At 36.7% G+C, this 22,327-nt stretch overlaps 1 protein-coding gene across 3 annotated transcripts in view; it reads left to right on the top strand.

The window, feature by feature from the left end:
• LOC140509584 (aldehyde oxidase 2-like) overlaps positions 1–22,327 on the top strand; it is a 128,502-nt gene that overhangs the window by 86,350 nt on the left and 19,825 nt on the right. The window contains exons 29-34 of one of the 3 annotated variants that reach the window (XM_072617220.1): positions 124–198; positions 2,474–2,526; positions 6,790–6,904; positions 12,550–12,615; positions 12,722–12,910; positions 15,495–15,662. In XM_072617220.1, the coding sequence (XP_072473321.1) occupies positions 124–198; positions 2,474–2,526; positions 6,790–6,904; positions 12,550–12,615; positions 12,722–12,910; positions 15,495–15,662 (666 nt within the window). Of the gene's footprint in view, positions 1–123; positions 199–2,473; positions 2,527–6,789; positions 6,905–12,549; positions 12,616–12,721; positions 12,919–15,494; positions 15,663–22,327 lie in introns of those variants that run through there. The other 2 variants (XM_072617221.1, XM_072617222.1) reach the window with 2 other exon arrangements.

Raw genomic sequence — 22,327 nt, forward strand, 5'->3', positions numbered from 1 at the left:
TCCTAATGTAACTAATTATACCACCAAATAAATATGAATTAATTTTAACTAGTTCTTCATTCAAAATTAAATGAATTAATGTTTTTTTCCAATGTGATTTTTTCCCATCTTTAACCCCACAAGAATGCCTGTCAGATTCTCCTGAAACGCCTTGAGCCCATCATTAAGAAAAATCCTGATGGCACATGGGAAAATTGGGTGAGTGTACTATTCCCATTTGCTTCTGAGAAAAAGAAATAAATCCAGGAAGACTGGCACAAATTGCTACTTGCCTTAGAGAGGGTGAAGACAAGTGTTCTAATGTAGGAAATGCTGGATGCCCTATTCTTTTTCCCCAGCTGGGTTCTAAGTGAAAGATTAAACAAACTGTCCCTAAATGCATGTATGCTTGCATACAGCATTCATCTGTACACGTCAGGGAAAGGAAAGAACATAGCTCATACAATATATATCATTACAAACTCACTCCCCTGACATGCTTTAATAAAAAGGACAGCTGAAACCAAAATAAAAGTTGGATGTTTGGTGGTCTCAAACTGCCTCTTTGCCATTTATACTTACTGCTTTTAATCCTGTCCTTTGGGGCTAAGGACAAGCCTTAAGCCATCTTCCTTGTGGTAACTCTTCAGCTACATCAACACTGCCAGCGTGCTACTTCTAAGTCTTGTCTTCTTTAGACTAAACACTCTGTCTCTGTTTCTCTTTTTCATCCACTAAGCTGAGTTTCCACCAAGGCTTGAAAGCAGGAGAGAGACAAAAGATTAAATTAATATGGAATATGTGCCCATGAAAATAACTCTGATATCTTAGTCCGACTCATAATGTGACATTTAACTTCATTGGAACGTATTCACCTCTCAAGAATTCCTCATCCAAAAATTTCTAGAAATTTTATAGAAAAGCTAGCCACAATCAACTCATGAATTACATCATGTATGCCTAGCCTAACTGATGTGACTCTACCCTACTTCAATCTCCAGAACTCAGACTTCTGAATGTGTAAGTCAGAGTTGAAAGGAAACTTTACGATGGATCTTTTCTTGTTACAGCAAAGGCCCAACAGAAATATAATACATACTTTAGATAGATAGATAGATAGATAGATAGATAGATAAGATAATGAATACACACACATCTGTGTTTATAGACACATGTGCATATATACACATATGCATATACATACATATATGTTTATAAAATATATGTACATGTACCTATCTATTGAGGATTGCCAACCCTTGATGAAGTGGGGGAAGGGGTCAAATGATGCCTGACGTGGCTCATAAGGTTTCTGCCAGTGTACCCCCTCATGCTTCTATGAACTAGCTGGAACATAAGTATCATTTCTAAAATGACTTCTCTGGAAAAATACACTCTGAGAAATGATTTTAGACATTAGAAAAACTTCTCTGTCTTTCCCCAGCTTCAAAAAAGCCACTAGTCAGCTGGCACAAAGGGGATTCTCCTGCTTTATCCCAAATAGTACTTGGGCTGATCTTCTAGACAGGATAAGAAGTTGAACATGGTCATTTTATGACAAACATGACTTCATGGCCTGTGTGGGCTTAGAACATCAGGGTGCATAGCCTAAACTGGACATCTGATTTCACTTCCATATATGAATGAATGAATGAATGAATGAATGAATGAATGAATGAATGAATGAAAACACTCATTAAACACTTACTATGAGCCAAGCACAGTGTTAAGCTCTGGTGATATAAATGCAAAAGTGAGTCTTTAACCTCAAGGAGTTTTCATTCTAACGATAAAACAACACATAGAGATGTGCCAGTTGTTTTTGTTTAAAAAAATCAGACAGTTATAATTTCTGGGCTTTTTTAAACGCATATATATTCAATTACATGTCCTAAAAAAATAAACCATGAGTAACAAAATTTCACTATTTCTGATACAAACCTCTGTGCACAATTAAATTCACAATAAAAAATAAAATTTACCAATATCAAGAAATAGAGAGAGAGAGAGAAAGGAAGGGAGAAGAAAGGAAGGAAAGGGAGGGAGGAAGAAAGGAAGGAAGGAAGGAAACAAAACCACAGGGTTGGTGAGTGGAGCCACAGAGGGGTAGATTGACACCCTTTCCAGGAGCAATGACAGTATTGATTTGAAAAGAATTCTAGAACTGGATAATGGGTGGGGAGATAGAGAGAAGGCATGCAAGAAGGTGGCTGGGTATGATGAATGAAGCATGGTTGGGGATAGCTAGTAGTCCCTGGGAGGCACTCGCACAATCATAACTGTGTAGGTCCCAGAGCAGGAATTCCAGAGTGGGAAGAGTTAAGTACCCACCAGCTTAGTCTCTGGTCTAGAGGGTGAAGTGTCAGGACCTCCCAATTTCAATAACCTCCTATATTCCCAAGTTCAGAAAGTCACACCCTGGGCATTGAGCTTTGCAAGTTTTTATATCTCCTCCAACAGAAGCTTGTCTTGAATAAATATGCCCATTCTGCAGGTTGAAACAGCATTTGAAAAAAGAATCAGCCTTTCAGCTACAGGATATTTCAGGTAAAAGAAGTTTTTTCCTCTTTTTTGTAAATTTCAGGACTGTGCCTATCTAGAGATGCTACTTGACTTCTGAGTCCATTTCCTTATCTATACAATATGGAGAATTAATCTAGATCAACAGTTCTCAAACTTTTTGGTGGTCTCAGGACCCCTAAGCACTTTTAAAAATTATCTAGGGCCCAGGAGAGCTTTTGTTCACTTGAGTCATATCTATTAATATTTGCCATATTTGAAATCAAAACCAATAATTTTTAAAATGTCTGTCATTAATTCATTGTAAATTCACTCCATATTAAGTAAAATTTTATGAAAAATAAATTTTCACATTTTCTCAAAAATAGAAAACATTTTTTGAATTTTTTTATATCTTCTGAAATGAAAAAGTAATTACAAATGCATTGCTTTACGTATTTTTGCAAATCTCTTTAATATTTAGCTTAACAAAAGACAGCTAAATTTCTCATATCTGCTTTTGTATTCAACATGCTGTGATACTTTGTTTCAGTTGAAGTATATAAAGAAAATATGACCTCACAGAGACATATAACTGGAACAGGAAGGAGTATTTTCAGGGGCAAATAATGTCTTAATATTATGAAAAAATTGACCTCAAAGACCCCCTGAAAGTTTCTCAAAGACCCTCAAGGGACCAAGAACCACATTTTGAGAAATGCTGCTCACCAAGGTGCTCTAAGATTTGGTAGTTTAGTGGAAAGGGCCTGGAACTTTTTAGTCCAAAGATGAGGACCTAGGTTTGGGTCCTATCTCTGGTGCTCAATATATCAGGCTAGCCTCTTCAAGGCTTCATTTCCTTATCTGTTACAGGGTTCTTGTGGGACTCAAATGAGACTCAAATGGGATGTAAAAATACTTAAATCAGAAAGTGCTGAATTTGGATCTTGGGTTTCAATTCTTGCTCTACCATTTAACACATAACCTCAAGCAAGTCACTTCAACTCCCTGGGACTCAGTTTCTCCGTATATAAAATGAAAGGATTAAACTAGATGATCTTTAAGGTCCCTTCTAGATCTAAATCTATAAGCTCATAAAATTTCATGTAAATGAAAACTGTTATGAATAATCCCAGGTTGGCTTGGAGGTGCATCCTATGAAAAATAAAGACTGACAGAACCACATCAGGCAAGAAAAGGCTAGATTGCAACATCTGATTATTTCACCGCATTTCTTATTGCAATTATAGGTTTGCTAAGTAGTAAGAAGATAGAATATTTAGTAACAACCTATAAGCATGACCAAGGTCACAAGTCATTTTTTTCAATTACATATAAAAACTAGTTTTTAACCTTTATTTTTTACAATTTTGAGTCCTAAATTCTTTCTCACCCTCCCATCCCTTCTCCCTCATTGGGAAGGCAAGAAATTTGATAAAGGTAATAAATGAGCAGTTATGCAAAACATATTTCCATATTAGTCATGCACCACATAGTTATTTAACAGGAACTTGAAGTCGTGTCTTCTGACTTTAAGTCTAGAATTATTTCCACCAGGCTTTCTCAGTCTCAGTTTTCTTACACACAATATGGGAATAATCACACGTATACTTCCTTTACTCATAGAATTATTATGAAGAAAACACTTTGTAAATCCTAAAGTGATGTGTAAATTAGGAGAAACAAAAGGGAAAGTTTAGGTGTCTAGGGTGAATATAGTTAAAAGCCTAAATAGGTCCAACACCAGGCTAAAGGACATCTGAAATAACACCATCACTCAAATGATGCATGGTCCATTCAGTCTTATTTGATCATTATAATATCAGTGATGCCACCAGTAAGCATTTTTTTGTGTCTTCTGTGTACCAGGCACGCTTGGCTCTAGAATATAAAGACAAAAATCAAATAGTCCCTGATATTAAGGAGCTTACATTCTATCAAAGGACAGAACATACATCCAACACATATATAGAGAACAAATAAATACAAAATAGATGTAAAGGACTTAGGGAGGGAACTGCCAGTTGGGAGACCAGGAAAGGCATCATATAGAAAGGGGCACTTGAGCCTGAAGGAGTTGAAGAAAGTGAGGTTTCTGGGAGAAGCAGAGGTGAGGAGGGAATACCCAGGCAAAGGGGAGAGCAGGGCATCCAGTGAAAAAGGCACCAAGACAGGAAATCAGATGCCATGTGTAACAAATAGGAAAAAAAATCCAACTTGTGGAGGCAGAAATACTTATTCCAAGTTTTGACATTGGATTGGATTTTAAGATGAGGGAGAGTGGGGAGATTAGAATAATGCTGAGGTTATGGAGCTGGGAGAGTAGAAGAATAATGGTGCCTTCTATAGAACTATGGCTCTGGGTAAGTCATTTAGCTCTGTTTGCCTCAGTTTCCTCTTCTGCAAAATGAGCAGGAAAAGGGAATGACAATCCACTCCAGTATCTTTGACAAGAATACCCCAAATAGGGTCAAGAAGAATAAGACACAGCTGGAAAATTACTAAACAATAACAACAATTATAGAAGTAGGAAAGTTTGATAGAGGGATATGTTTTGGAGGAAAGATGTGTCATGTTTTAATTCCATTGAATTTGAGGTATCTCTGAGGCATCCAATTTGAAATGTTCAATAGGCCATTAGTGAAGGAAAATATCATGGTATAGAGGCACAGCACTGATTTTGGGGTCAGAGGACCTAGGTTCAAATCTCTACTTTGCCCCTTACTACTTACTTAATCTGGCCTTGGACAAGTCATTTAACCTCTCTAGTTCTCAGTTTCCTCATTTGTAAAATGATGCAATTGAAGTAAATGACCTCTAAGGTCCCTTCCAACTATACATCTATGGTCCTATGGGGCTGGAGCTCAAGAGACATTAGAACTGAGTCTATAAATCTGTGAGTCATCTTCATGGAGATGATATGCCATGAGAGATGATGAAGTGAGAGGGAAAGAAGAAGGAAGAAGAAGAGGGAAGAAAAAAGGAAGAAGAAAGAGGAGGAGGAAGAAGAAGAAGGAAGAAAAAGAAGAGTGAAGGAAAGAAGGAGAAAAGGAAGGAAGAAAGAGAAAGAGAGGAAGGAAGGGAGGGAAAGAAAGAGGTCCTAGGCCATGCCTTGGGGTATACCCACAGTTGGGTCATGAGACTGCAGAGCACTTAGACGGGTAGGAGGAGAACCAAAAGCACAGTGTCACAAAAATCCAGAGAGAAGAGAATATCTTGCAGGATAAAATATGAAAGATTGCTGCAGATCATTAATCAATAAGAGAAATGCAAATTAAGATTATTCTGAAGTTTCAGCTAGAAAACTGGCAAAGATGACAAAAGATGAAGATCAGTGTCAGAGGGGCTACAGAAAAGCTGGTATCCTAATAATTGTTGCTGAAGCTATGAATTGATCCAACCATTCCAGAAGTCAATTTGTAATTATATTTTTTAAGTTATGAAAATATCCTTATCCTTTGATTCAGAGATCCCTCCATAAAGTACAACCCACAAAGAGGACAAAGAGAGAAAGGTCACATCTACATCAAAGTATTGATAGCAACACTTCTTTTTGTTAGTAAAAAAACTAGAAATAAAGTAGCTGTTTATCGAAGCAAAGTAGCTAAATAAGTTGTAGCAGATAAATATAACAGAATATTACTGTCATAAGAAATAATGGTTATGAAGAATTCAGAAAAGCATTAAGACATGAACTGATGCAGAATGAGGAAAACAACACACAATGGTTACAAAGAGCCGACTGCTAAGTTAATAGTACGAATGTTTGCATTTCAGAAGTCAACAAATGTAACAAATTAGGCCTTGATTTATTGTTTTGTTGATTGTCTAGATTTAAGAAAGTGGTGGAGAAAATGTTAATAGTGCAGATTAAATTTAAAAGTTTGTGTGCTTTTTGATGGAGAGACAGTTGTCAAACGTTTACCAGCACACCTCTGACAATGATGGAAATGTAAATAACAAAAAAAAAGGAAACAAAAAAGAGGTATAATTTTAATGATCAAGAACTTGATCCTGGGAAAGAGTTGAGAAAACACACCCCTCTTCCTTCTTTGCAAAGGTCAAGGGACTATGGGTATTGAAAACTATATACTGTCAGACTGATGTACTCATTTTACTAAACTTTTTTCTTTTTTTTTTTTATTATTATCATGGGTGACTCACTAGGTGGGGAGAAGGGAGGAATTACAGCTCTCAGTTGTAAATGAAAGTTATATCAAAAAATATATCAATAAAAGGCTTCAAAATAAAAATGATATCATCTTATTCTCACACTAAAGCTAATGTCACAGGTTTTATTGCTTTCACCAGAGGCTATAAGGCAAATATGGACTGGGAGAAAGGGGAAGGAGACCCATTTCCATACTACGTTGAAGGAGCGGCTTGTTCTGAAGTTGAAATTGACTGCCTGACAGGAGCTCATAAGGTGACTATAACTTTCACAAATGATTACATTTTGTCCCTTTGGTTGTATTGAAAGTTTTCTTTTACTGAGGTAATTTATAGTTTATGAGTTATTGAAAAGATAAGACCAAGATCCTTTAAGTTACACAGGAATGTCTCAATGTCCAATCCTTTCCTAAATTTCCACATATGCCCCTAAAAGTCAAATTTTAATGCTTACTATATATAGTCTTCACTGTCAGCTGTGTGCACAGTTTATTCCAGGAAACTAAAAACAAGTTCCCCAAAGCTACTTTGTTCCTAGAGAAAGGAGAAATGTAAGAAACACTTAAGAAAGTGATATTTCCCCTCACTAATAGCCTATTGAAAATTCCAGACTGGATGCTTCAGAGACTTCTGTTGTTGTTAAGTATATGTACATTTTTTTTCTTTTTTGGAGAGGTAGTTGTTAAACATATACCAGCACACATCTGACGGATGTAAATGAAAATAACAATGACCAAGAAGCTTGACACTGGGGACGAGTTGAGAAAGGGTTTTCCAAAACCCAGGCACTATGAGTATTGAATATTGTATATATCTCGTGTTAAAGAATAGATAGGTAACTTAGCAAATGATCTTAAGAAAGCATTCTGAAATGATAGTTCTGCAAAGATCCTTTCCAAAGACCTCTATGGGGAATTATCAGTTAAAAAAATAATTACTGGCAAACATTTTTGGTTATATACACAGGCATACCCCTTCAAATATCATTAATTAGTTATGCCTCAGAAAAAATATTAGGTGAAAAAAAATTACAAGAAATTTTCTCACAGGAACAATGTTTTAAATAGGAAATCAACTGGCCAAGATTTCAGTGGATTTTTCTAATTCAACCACCGCTTTTAGCTGTGAGCCATTAACAATGCTGTTACAAAACAAAGTTGGTTGTTGGCAACCGTAAGTGAGGTACTTCAGGGTTCTGCGATTTCTTCAGTAGGAAGTCCCTCCCCTGATGCAGATCACAATTCTACCATAATTTTGAGAGGGGTTATAACCAAAAACATTCATCGCCTTGTGGCCAATTACTGTGGCCAGTAACAAGCCTCCCCAAATCTAGGGAGACTGGTCCTTGGACAAGAGATATATGACCCATTACCAGGTCTATATTAGGAGCTTTTTCTTATTATTAGAAATTACCAGGGTTTATACCCCACTAGCATAGTCTTGAAAAATCCAGCTTTATTTCCATGCCACTATGAAGCCTCAGCATTGGACTTTAATGGGAATTATCAGTATTTAACCAAAAGAAAATTCAGATTTCACAAATGAATATGAAGAAACTTTAGACCTATAATACTAAAAGAGATTTTGGAATAAAATATACTATGGAAATCACACAGACTCCACTGGTGTCCATGCAATGTCCAGAGAACCAGCGGAAGACCCCTAGGACATTGGGTGGACAGATTTATGGAAGGCAGTTACAGAACTGTAGCAGATTTATAGACGGATATGAAAAAGGGCTACACAGGCTGGGCAGACAGGAATGAGGTGTGACCTGCACTGCCGAAAAGAGCACCCATGTTAATGTAATGAGCTCATGGATTCATGGCAGTCCACCAGATGCTCTTATTTAATCTGGCATAACATTACAGTGTGCTATAGAAAATTACAGAAAACCAAATTAGAACTCATGCCAAGGTCATCTTCAGCCAACTTCCCTCAAAAAGAAATGATCCAAATGAAACATATCTTGCTTTTCTTCCTGCCAGAGAAGCAAGGGACTAAGATGGCAGAATGTTGCACATGTCATCAGGTGCACTCCCTGTATTTGCATGCTTTTGCTTAATTGTTTTTCTTTATTATAAGGTGAGAGGAAGGTTCAACCAAAGGGGTGTGGCCAGAAGCGAAAATTATACAAAAATGAAAAGTGTCCAAAAAACTTCTTTTCTAAAAAGGGGGGAAAGGATTATAATGAGGATATTAAAGCATCTTTTGAGTATTTCTGTATTTGATAGATCTGTAATGTCATCAATGGGGGGACTATTTCTAACTGTGTAGATTGCAACTCACCCACACCTTTTCATCCTATGTATCTCTTACCTATGTCTTCTCATAAATCATCCAGAAAGAGTCTACCCAATGTGCTATGGATCTTCCTTTAAAATCTAGATTCTATGCTTTTCAATGATTGAACATTAACTATTCCTTTCTCTACTCAGGAGAGAGATCTTTTCCAGTCATCTCTCTTTCTGAAAACATTCTTTACACAGTATAAAATGTTATAGCCTACTCACACCCACCATATGTTTTTCCATTGTCCTTTTAGTGAACTACAACCTTAATTATTTTGAAATTGTGTTATTCTCTGTCTTAGTCTTATAAGATCACCAGAAGACTATCCACATTAAAATATAGGTATTTGTGTCACAGAAAAACTTTGGGTCATTTAAAAAGTTTCCTAAAGGCAATCCAATCCTCTTTTCTGCTCTTCAACTCTAGACTCAGTTCATTGTCTATCCACAGGAATTGTCCAAGACATAGATATTACAAGTAGTAGTATGGCTTGTGCGAACAATAGCATATCATAATCTTTACAATAGGCATTCTTCATCCATTTAGTTTTCCCTTGGAACATATTCAGGCAAAACTCTTTTAAGTTATTATTAATCTCATTTAAGAAGATCTGCAATGTTCCAGGAATTGGTTCAATCATTAGATCATCTGCAAAGAACATTTGGAGGACCTCATTATCTATTGGGAATCCTTCTTCATTTGTACTCCATGCTACATAAGCATCTGACTGCAGCAAACACTCTTGGCAAGCTGTTTTATACCTCACTTCATCATAGGTTATCTTTATTATCACATCATTTATATGATTTTGTTATTTGAATCGAAAATACTTTGTTGGAGAAGAGCCTTTAAGGTAGTATTTTTTCTACTGAACCAAGTATTTTTTCATAGACAATAAACAATATTCTTGGCACTTTTAAATCAATTACAAGATTGAAAAAATGTGATCTGCTGCAGAATTTTATTTGTGAAAGACTGCCTGTTCTTTCCTTGTACGTTCATTAAGGATGATCTCAATGCATGTGCAGATTATTCTCAAACACTTTGTAACAATGTAGAAGTAGGCATATGGGTTAGTAATCTAGAGTATTTCTCAATCTTTTTGGGAGGTTGGTACTTTCCTTCCCCACCCCCAACAATCTTCCAAATATCTTGTGAATCAATCCTTCATTGCCTTCAAAACTGCACTGCCTATAGTAGCATGAGCCTCCTCTATGAACACCTACCTGCTCTTTCATTATCCTTCTTTTCCTTAGTGCCATTCCAATTTTGTCTGGCAACGTATCAGGGACTATAATAGAGTCTCAATGTGATGGTTCCACTTTCATTGATGTAGAAAACTTTAAGATAATCTTTACATACCTTTCCTATTTTTCATGCCTTCATCATCTTCCTTCCAAGTTTATCCTTAAATGCCCTGAGGATATTCTGGATTTGTGGAGACTTTGCTAAGCTTTTCATAAACTTGTTTTCTTCCTACTGTCTTATTATCCATCATATATCTCCATGAGATTTTACAAATTAGTTCATATTTTTAGCCAGTGTTATTCTTGGCAGCCATCTCTCTCTTTCCTTGGCAAAGAGATCAAATTGTTGGCTGAAATAAATTAGGAGCTCTTTCATGCTCTTCATTGGATTATTAGTTTCCATCAGCTCAATTTTTTTTTTTTTAGAAAATCATAATAATCTGTTAACATCTCTTCTTTTACCCATTGGATTATATATTTTCAACATCAATGGCTTATTTTAACTAGTCGGGTTAGAGATGTTTTGATTGTATGCCCTATCCCATTTTTATGATTTCTTCAGATTTGCTATTCTTTGCTCCAAAAAGTTGGTGGTCTGATTACACAAATTCACCTCACGACTTAGGTTCCAGCCTTTCCTGAAACCCCTCGATGAAGGTGATTTTTCCTCCCTCAGACCTCCCATAGTACTTTGTCTCATCCTCTTACTTATCTCACTTATCAAATTCTACCTTGTATCATGTTTATTTATGAATCTTATTCCCTCTATTAAACTGCAAACTCTTTGAGCCCTGAGACTGGGTTATTTTCTCATTTTGTATTTTCACATATACTAGGCATTTAATGTTAATTGAATTGATTTGAATTAGTGACAGTGTCAGTAATCATAACTTAGTTATAGATATATTTTCATAGCTACTAAGGTTTTCAAGGTGACCAGCCCCTGATGAAGGAGGTCAATTTGTACCCATAAGCTTGGTCTTTGTTTCAGTAGAATGACTCTTTGAGACCTCCTGCAAGATCAATCTCTTAGATGTGACTGCTTTGCTAGAATATTCAAGGAGGTCGTTTTATAAATAATATTGTCTGATTTCTAATTGTTATGCCAGGATAATTAGACCTACATTATACATCACCCTGATATTTTGATATATGAAGAGAGTGTAAGCAGACTGCAAAATACTAAAAATTAAGGAATTAGACAAGAGTATCAGCATACAAGATGTAGTTACAGAAATATTTAACTGGAAAGGGGGTAACATAGCTTAAGGGGTTACTGACAACTTATATCCTCCACTGGAATCCACATTTTGAAAGAAGGCAATAAGGGCCCCAAACAAACTGACTGGATCCCTCTATTGCCAACTAATAGGAGGACATGGGTGAGAGTTGTCCAGGATGGACAGATATGTATGTGTGGGAGCTGATGAAATCAGTGATCTACTGCACTTTAGATTATTGTTTTGTAATTCCAGTCTTGAATCAATCCAACAACAGTCATTTATTAAGCACCTACTATGAATGGTTGCAGGCTGGTGGCAATGCTAGTCACTGGTGATAGAAAGACAAGAAAAATGGAATAATCTGTGCTCTCTGGGAGCTGACATTCTAACATCCTTGGTCAGCTTGGGTAATTTTCTGTATTCTCATGGACCTACACAGTCTCTCATAAGATATTTTTTCCAGCCAACTTCAGTAATTTACTCTGTTCCCAGGCATTTGGTCACACACTCTTGTCAGCTTCCACATTCTTATAACTAGACACATCAAGTTGACAAAAATCACTTTCAAATTTAGTTTACCCAAAGAATTATACTATCATTTTCTGCTTAAAACTGTTGCTAATTGTTATCGCTTATTTTTTTCAACCTACTAACCACTCCCATTCCATTCAACAAAATTGTATTCAATATTTGTTCTGTATAAAGCACTATGATAACACCTGAAGGAGATATGGAGGCAAATAAGGTAGGTCCCTCCCTTTACGAACCTTAAAATCTTCCAGGAAGCTTTTTGATCTAGCAGTGGTGCAAACCTGAGTATATTATTAAGTCCTAGGTTTTAAAGCCCACTCCAGGAATAATCTACATCTCCTCATGGGGGCTAGAGCAACAAATCCACAAAGCAACAAAGCTGGCTTTGACTTCAGGTTTAACTTCTGTCAGGGTGGGCCTTTTCAGTCCTTTTCCTGCATTTATTAAGTGCCAGGCACTGTGCTAAGTACTAGAGACACAAAAACAAGAGAACAGTAAGTGCAATGTCTTTAGGGCATGGCTCTGGGAGGAAATGGAGCTCTTCCAAAGAAAAGCATCTTTTAAAATGTAATATTTTTTTAAATATAGCTTTTGATTTTTTTTTCTAGAACATAAGAACTGACATAGTCATGGATGCAAGTTGCAGCATAAATCCAGCCATAGATATAGGACAGGTAAATACCAAAGTATTTAGATCTGTAAGTTATCTTAAAAGTGATTGTTGCTATGACTGTGTTCTCAAAATATTACTTCAAAAATCTTGAAATTGTCCCTATGCAGATTGAAGGCTCATTCATTCAGGGCTTGGGACTTTACACAATGGAAGAACTGAAATATTCTCCTGAAGGAGTATTGCATTCTCAGGGCCCTGATGAGTACAAAATTCCTACAGCCACAGACATCCCAGAAGAGTTTAATGTTTCTTTACTGGCATCATCAGAGAACCCAATGGCAATCTATTCATCTAAAGTAAGCATGTATGACATGTTCTTTTTCTTCTTTTAAATAGTATTTTGTTTTTTTCCAATTACATGTAAAAATAATTTTTAACATTCACTTTTTTATAAAATTTTGAATTCTAATTTTTTTCCTCCCTCCTCTCAAAGTAATTTGATATAGGATATATATATATATATATATATATACACACAATCATGTAAAACATATTTCTATATTAGTCATGTTTTGAAAGAAGGAACAGAGCAAAAAAAAAAAAAAGACCCCAAAAAAGTAAAACAGTATGCTTCAATCTGCATTCAGACTCCGTCTGCTCTTTCTCTAGATGTGGATAGCATTGTCCTCGATGAACCTTTTAGATTGCTGTGTACTGCCTACTGTGTACAATGTTACTGTATACCATGTTCTCCTGATTAAAGTAAGCACCTATGACATGTTCTAAGATGCAATGGAAATAGTCCCCTGTAGCTAAAATAGTGTAGGGATGACAGCTGGAGGCCAAAATAGATATAAAAATCAGTTGTTATTGGGTTCATAAATCTATAAAACATTGGGGGCTAGGTCCTTAGAAAGCATCTGTCCCAACATCCTCTTTTTTGTAGACAACCAAACTCAGGCCTAGATTGGCTAAATGACATGAACCTAATCGTTGTTAGAACCATGATCCTAGGATTCCCCAAGGCCTCCAAATTCCATTAAAAAACCTTGTTTTATAAATAATCTTCAAAAGCTAAGCAGAGGCCCTTGCTTCTTCTCATAGGGAATTGAATATAGAGGGTTATTCAGGTTTTTCTTCAAAATGTAAACTCTCACGATGATCCATAAGAAAGTAAAACCGAAGATTTAAGATCTGCAATGTACAGATGGCAAATTAGGTTACAATGAACCCTCATTCAGAGCAGAAGCTATACTTAGGGTTTTGGGGGTGGGATAAGTCTTCTCTGTAACAGGAGTCTGGAATAGGATATAAATGAAGCCTTCCAATTCCCCTTACTTTGCAAATCCAGAAGTATTTAGCAACTGATGAAACCACAGGGATTTAGTCCTTTTTACGTGTCCTCTCACTTTCTGTTCATCAGTTTTCCCTATATATGGGGTACTAAGACAATGGAGGTTCCCAAAGGAAGAAAGAAAGATCATGCCTTTAAATTCTTAAGGAACCTGGTGCATTAGAAGTCTTTGCAAGGCAAAAAGCATGAAATAAATATTTGTCATATAACCAGATGGTCAACTGAAACTCAAGAGCCCAGTCATTATGTGCATATTTTATAATCTAAGATTGTAGACCTAGAGCTAGCAGGGACCTCTAGAGGTCATTTAAGCCAACCCTTATTTTTATAGGTAAGGAAACTGAGGCTAACAGGCTAAGTAACTTTGCCCAAAGTCAGTGTCAGAGGAGGAATATGATCCCAGGTCTTCTGATTCCAAAGACCATACCACATAATAGAACAAGTTATATTTATCTATTATTTTAAGATTTACAAAATGCTTTCACTGCAATAAGCCTGTAGTTAGGTAGCACAGAAGCTTATGCATGAGGAAGCCAAAACTTAGAGAGGTAAGGTTGGTCACCCTGCTAATAAGTAGAGGACTAGAGCACAAGTTTTCTGACACCTAGGGCTTCCTTTTCCATTACACAACACAGTGTATTTCATCTTGGTTTTTAGCATATTAATTTTCAAGTGCACATAACCTGCCCAAGGAAGAGAGGGAAGCATGTTATTTTATTATATGTAAACTCTAATCTCTTCTTAACCTGCCAATAATTATGTATGGTATACACCCATCAAGAAAGTAATAGATAGTCACTCCTCATACTGTTACACGGCCCCTAGGGTTGTATACATTTAGACTACATCATACACTGATAGATTTTCTTTCTTACCATTCATGAAAGAATGGACCCTACCCCTCCCTTCAACCCATATTTACATAGTTCCTATTCCCCAGCTTACTGGTATTTTACCAAGAACAGAACCATGATAATTTTAACATGGGAGGAGTGAACCAAAGCATTGGGAATTCTTAAAGGCATATGAATTCCTCAAGAGAAATTTCTAAAGAAATCTATTCCTAATGAACTGATGCTGAGTGAAGTGAGCAGAACCAGGAGAACATCGTGCACAGTAACAGCCACATTGTACAATGACTGACTTTGATAGACTTGGCTCTTCTCAGCAACGCAAGGACCCAAGACAGCTCCAAAAGACTCATGATGGAAAATGCCATCTACATCCAGAGAAAGAACCATAGAGTCTGAATGCAGATGGAAGCAAACTATATTGCTCTCTTTTTTGTTTTGTTTAGTTTCGTTTTTCCTTTCTCACGGTTCCTCCCATTCATTCTAATTCTTCTCTACAACATGACTCATGTGAAAATATGCTTAATAAGAATGTGTATGTAGAGTTGCTAATCAGATTGCACACTGTCTTGGAGAGGATGTAGGGGAAGGAGGTGGAGAAAATTTTAAACTTATGGAAGTAAATGTTGAAAACAAAATTAATTATAAGTAAATAAAAAAGAATTGTAATTATAAAAATTAAAATGTATAGAAATTGAATTATAAAGAAATTTCTAAATTTCTCCTTTCACATAGGGCTTGGGTGAGTCAGGTATGTTCCTGGGATGTTCTGTGTTCTTTGCTATAAGTGATGCAGTGACAGCAGCTCGAAAAGAAAGGGGTTTAATGGAAGACTTTGTGCTGAACAGCCCAGCGACTCCAGAACGAATTCGAATGGCCTGTGTAGACAAATTCACAGAGATGGTATGGAATTATCCTTCCCCCTCCTATAATATTGGGGTTTTATTTTACTATTTCCTATTATAAATGAGAAACACTTTTTCTGATCTACATAGCATTCCCTAAAACAAATGGATGCATAGTGAAGATATTCTTGATTCAATTTCATAGTCACTAAATAATCTACTGTAATATAGTAGGATGGGATTGCAAATGGAAAGATCCAGAACTTACACCCCCCCATCTTGTTTTAACACCATCTATTTATAAGTGGTCTGGTTACAATAATGTAATGATAATAGCTAGTATTTTTCCTGTACTTTAATGCCTATCAAGTGTTTTCCATAGGTTGTCTCATTTGATCCACAAAACAATCCTTTACCATATGCGCTATTATTACCATCATCCCTATTTTATAGATGAGGAAACTGAGGCTGAGAGAAGGTAAATGACTTTCCTTCTCTGAGGCAAGATTTAAACTAAAGCCCAACCAGAAAACTCATTATTCAGTGTCCAAGATTTCAAACCCTTTTTCATCCAGTCACCCAGTGAAGTAACTTAAGAGTGGACTGATCATTCTCATTTTAGCTAACAACAGAAGGTTGGCCTCTAAGTTACCTGCTCTATACAAGAACAGCATGGTAAAATTGATGGAGTATTAACTCTGCCTTAAGAAGACGTGGGTTCAAATCTCATCTCCAGTGTTTACTACCTATATGTTGGGTTCTCTAGTGATACACCATTTGCTTTCCTATCTTCCAAATTTTAAATTTTTCAATATCAATGCCTAGTCCCATAATTTATTATATTTTATGCCTTATTACTAACATTTTTAAGGTATCAAATAGAGGTGTCAAAATATAAGGTAGATGATCATGCCTCCTACTTCTTTTTGGGAGGAGTGTTTCTAATGGCTCTCCATTATACATGATATTAGCTCATGATTTCAAACAGATTTTTGTCATATTAAGGAAAAATCTTTCCATTCCTATATCCTAGTGTTTGGGGAATTTTTTTTTTCAGGCTGTGACTTGCCCAGTGTCACATGGCTAATAAGGGTCTGAGGCTAGGTTTAAGTGCAGGTCTTTCTGACTCTGGACCCAGTGCTCCAGCTATTGTACCACCTCATTGCCTCAAAATATAAAATAAGCATTTAATCTTTTTTATAAATAATCATCCCTTCTTTTGTCTTAGTTGTGACCTTCCCTTTCTCGTTTCAAAACTTGGTCTCTCTCTTTTTTTAATTAATTAATTTGTTTTCAGTTTTCAACTATCACTCCCATATGTTTTAAATTTTCTACCCCTTCCTTGCCCTCCCTCCCCAAGATGGTATGTAACTGTATATGAGTTCTATGTATACATTCTCATAAACACATTTTCACATTAGTCATGTTGCATAGAAGAATTAAAACGAATAGGAGAAACCATGAGGAAAAAAAACACAACATAAAAGAGAAAATAGTCTGCTTCATTCTGCATTGGGCTCTCTTTTTTTAAAGATCACGTTTGTTAATTGTTTCTCAGTTCTGTAAGCCTTTTCAAAGAATAGATTTTATGTCACTTCAATTGTTTCTCTTATCTTCCATTACATTAATTTCAACCTTTTGGTTATTTATCTCTGCTTTCCGTTGGTGTAGGACTTTGTTCCTTTTCTACCTTTATTTCCACTATTTATTTTTAGCATCTTTTCATTCTAGTGAACACTGTCTTGCTAAGATTCTCTTTCTTATTAATATAGGCATTCAACACTATGAATCATTATTTCCCCAATCTGTTTTTAGCATCTTTTCATTCCAGTGCAAATTTCTTTTGCTAAGTTCCTCTTTTTTATTAATACAGGCATTTAGCATCATGACTATGTCTCCAAGTATTGTTTTGGCTGCATCCCATAGATTTCAAAACATAGAATATATGATATTCTATTATTTTGATAATTTCCTCTCTCCTTCATGTATTACTTAGTAGATCACTTATTGGTTTCCATGTGAGTTTACTCACCTTTTATTCATTGCATCGTTTACCACGGTAAAAAATAACTTGCTTTAAGGTTTACCAAATATTTTTCATACCTTCATCTCATTTGACATTCTCAACAACGCTGTGAGGTAGGAGCTATTATTATCCTCATTTTACTAATAAGAATACTGAAGCAAAGATAGGTTGAGTGACTATGACTAATTTTATTTCATTGTGATTCATAAATGTAGTATATAGAAGTTCTGCTTTTTTATATTTACCTGAATCTTCTTTGTGATGCAGGGGCATTGAGAGATTAGATTACTTGTCCAGAGTCAGGCAAACAGTATATGTGAGAGGCAACAGTTCAACTCAGCTCCTCCTAACTCCAGAGCTGACCTTCTGCCACTAGGGTAAACTACCTTAGTTCTACAGCTATCTAAATTCAAAAGGTTAAATGTTTTCTCTAAGTATATTTTCAGCAAATATGTTTTCATATAAATAACATGTTGGGTTTTGCCTTTTAATCAATTCTTTAATTTTTTCCTTTTGTTTAAGAAGTTAGACCAATTAGCACTGTGATTATTTAGTAATATTTTTTCTACCATTCTGTATTATTACATTTATCATTATAATATTATTACTATTAACAAACTGAAACTAAATTCCTATGCATTATACTACTAACTACATAGATTTCTTTAATTCTTGCCTTTATAAAAAAAATAGCTTTATTTTAAATGTTTTTGAAATTTTTAGTGATTTAGGCAATATAATATCCTGAAGGTTTTTATATTTAATCTGTTATTGCTTAATCTTGATTTGAAAAGTGTGAATCATTTTAAGTACTTATCTTTGGGGCTAGAAGAACTGTCTTCAAAATTTCTTTGAAATACAAATGGCTCTCTATGAGTTTTTTGAAGTCTAAATGCTTCTTAAATGACCTCCTTTTACTTTCATGTGGCAAGTTCAATTTTCTTGGAGAGACAAGTATAGGTTTAGTGCTAATGTTTCTTTTTTTAAAATTTATTTAACTTGTAACATTCATTTTCACAAAACTTTGGGTTCCAAATTTTCTCCCCATTTGTCCCCTCCCCCACCCCAAAACACCGAGCATTCTAATTACCCCTATCACCAATCTGCCCTCTCTTCTATCATCCCTCCCTTCCCTTGTCCCCATCTTCTCTTTTGTCCCGTAGGGCCAGATAACTTTCTATACCTCTATACCTGTATTTCTTATTTCCTAGTAGCAAGAACAGAACTCGACAGTTGTTCCTAAAATTTTGAGTTCCAACTTCTCTTCATCCCTCCCTCCCCACCCATTCCCTTTGGAAGGCAAGCAATTCAATATAGGCCATATCTGTGTAGTTTTACAAATGACTTCCATAATGGTAGTGTTGTGTAAGAACTAACTATATTTCCCTCCATCCTATCCTGCCCCCCATTGCTTCTATTCTCTCTTTTGATCCTGTCCCTCCCCAGGAGTGTTGACTTCAAATTGCTCCCTCCTCCCATTGCCCTCCCTTCCATCATCCCCCCCACCCTGCTTGTCCCCTTCTCCACCACTTTCCTGTATTGTAAGATAGGTTTTCATACCAAAATGAGTGTGCATTTTATTCCTTCCTTTAGTGGAATGTGATGAGAGTAAACTTCATGTTTTTCTCTCACCTCCCCTCTTTTTCCCTCCACTAAAAAGTCTTTTGCTTGCTTCTTTTATGAGAGATAATTTGCCCCATTCCATTTCTCCCTTTCTCCTCCCAATATATTTCTCTCTCACTACTTAATTTCATTTTTTTAAGATATGATCCCATCCTATTCAATTCACTCTGTGCTGTGTATGTGTGCGTGTGCGTGTGTGTGTGTGTGTGTATGTGTAATCCCACCAACTACCCAGATACTGAAAAGTTTCAAGAGTTACAAATATTGTCTTTCCATGTAGGAATGTAAACAGTTCAACTTTAGTAAGTCCTTTATGACTTCTCTTTGCTGTTCACCTTTTCATGCTTCTCTTCATTCTTGTGTTTGAAAGTCAAATTTTCTTTTCAGCTCTGGTCTTTTCATCAAGAATGCTTGAAAGTCCTCTATTTCATTGAAAAACCATTTTTTTCCCCTGAAGTATTATACTCAGTTTTGCTGGGTAGGTGATTCTTGGTTTTAGTCCTAATTCCTTTGACTTCTGGAATATCCTATTCCACGCCCTTCTATCCCTTATCGTAGAAGCTGCTAGATCTTGTGTTATCCTGATTGTATTTCCACAATACTTGAATTGTTTCTTTCTAGCTGCTTGCAATATTTTCTCCTTGACCAGGGAACTCTGGAATTTGGCCACAATGTTCCTTGGAGTTTCTCTTTTTGGATCTCTTTCAGGAGGTGATTGGTGGATTCCTTGAACACTTATTTTTCCCTCTGGTTCTAGAATCTTAGGGCAGTTTTCCTTGATAATTTCATGAAAGATGATGTCTAGGCTCTTTTTTTGATCATGGCTTTCAGGCAGTCCCATAATTTTTAAATTGTCTCTCCTGGATCTATTTTCCAGGTCAGTTGTTTTTCCAATGAGATATTTCACATTCTCTTCCATTTTGTCATTCTTTTGGTTTTGTTTTGTGATTTCTTGGTTTCTCATAAAGTCATTAGCCTCCATCTGTTCCATTCTAATTTTGAAAGAACTATTTTCTTAGTGAGCTTTTGAACCTCCTTTTCCATTTGGCTAATTCTGCTTTTGAAAGCATCCTTCTCCTCATTGGCTTTTTGAACCTCTTTTGCCAATTGAGTTAGCTTATTTTTCAAGGTGTTATTTTCTTCAGCATTTTTTTGGGTCTCCTTTAGCAAGGTGTTGACCTGCTTTTCATGCTTTTCTTTCATCTCTCTCATTTCTCTCCCCTTGTTTTCCTCAACTTCTCTAACTTGATTTTCAAAATCCTTTTTGAGCTTTTCCATGGCCTGAGCCCATGGAATATTTATTTTGGATGTTTGGGATACAGAAGCCTTGATTTCTATGTCTTTCTCTGATGGTAAGCATTGTTCTTCCTCACCTGAAAGGAAGGGAAGAGATATCTGTTCATCAAGAAAGTAACCTTCTATGGTCTTATTTTTTTCCCCCTTTTCTGGGCATTTTCCCAGCCAGTGACTTGACTTCTGAGTGTCCTCTCCACACCCACCTTGCCTCCAGATCCGCCCAGCCAGAGCTTGGGGTCTGAGATTCAAATGCTGCTTCCCAGCCTCAGGGCTTTTGGTGGGGCGGGGCTGCTATTCAGTGTGAGATTAAGTTCAGCTGCTCAGGTGGGGGCAGGGCCACCACTTGGGGCTTAGTACCCTCAGGGGGTTTATGAGGAGACCTTCAACAATGGATCTGAGCTCCTGCCTGCTTTGGGAGCCCCTGTCTGCTGCTGCCTCTGCTGCTGCCTCCTGAGGGGGCCTGAGTTATGGAGACAACCCGCTCCCCTCTCAGCACCCTGAAAAGACCATCTCACTGACCTTTGGTGCCTGTGGGTGGAGGGACCTGCACAGCTGCTGGAGATGCTGTCCCTGAAGCCTGCTTGGATCTCCTCCTCTCAGTGCCACACGGCCAAGGCAGGGCTGGGTTCCGCTCCGGGTCCGGTGCGTGATGAACCTCTTGGGTAAGTTTTTCAGGTCTCTTTGGAACAGAAATCTCCTCTGCTCCGTTGTTCTGTGGCTTCTGCTGCTCCAGAATTTATTGGGAGTTCTTCTTTACAGGTATTTTATGGGCTGTGGGTCTGGAGCTAGCATATGTGTATCTTTTTACTCCGCCATCTTGGCTCTCCTCCCCCCGCTAATGTTTCTTAATATTAAATCTTTTATATTCTTATTTCTTTAATCATTTCTAATCTTCCTTAAGAAATCTACTGTAGTCCTCATTGATGACTGTGTATGTGTGTGTATATATCATTGCTGTTTTTGTAAAATTTCTAAATTTATTCCTTGTAGAATTGCTGGAATTCCTTGCTGTTGCTCATCCTTTCTCAAAGAGGACCAATGACATCCCAAGGGTGATGTCTTGACTATATTATATCTAGAAGACTTGAATTTTTAGTGTTTTCATGTTAGGGTCCTGTGAGTTCCTTCTATTTAGATACTGTCATCTCTTTTTGGTCATTCTGAAAAGTTTTCTTGAAGAATTTCTTAGGATAGTCTTTCCATATTTTGCAGATTACACCTGAGTTTCCCTGCCACAATGCAGTAGTCCTATCTAAATGTTTATGATCAAATACTTCAAATTTTTAAAGTTCTCTGGGAGATCTCTTCTTATCAGAATTGCATAGTTTATATGCCTCAATCCTTGCCAAATCATTTAATCCTAATTACCTCCAAAGTTAGAGTTCCCTCAAAGTGGGACCAAACTGTAGCATACCCCATATTTGACAAGGAAAATCTTTTGTCTCCCCCTATGTTATGCACTGATCAGTATGTTGAACATTATGTCAAAACTCTGTGTCTACTATCTTTTCAAAAAACAGCAGGATTCTGTTTTCTAAGCTAAGAAGTGGGATAAGGAGCAGACAGGACTAAAGCCCAGTCATCAGGGCACCTACATTCACTGCCCAGAGTTATCCTCAGTTCCTAAATCTGCCTCACCCTATACATCCAATCGGCAGCCAATCTTGTGATTTCTTTAGCTCTACAACATCTCTTGCACGTTTCCCTTCATTCTATTCACACAGCTGCCATCCTCCTTTAACTCCTGAACTATTTGTTCTCTCTGCCTCAAACCTCTC

The sequence above is a fragment of the Notamacropus eugenii genome, chromosome 6 (genome assembly GCF_028372415.1).
Source record: "Notamacropus eugenii isolate mMacEug1 chromosome 6, mMacEug1.pri_v2, whole genome shotgun sequence".
Lineage (NCBI taxonomy): Eukaryota > Metazoa > Chordata > Mammalia > Diprotodontia > Macropodidae > Notamacropus > Notamacropus eugenii.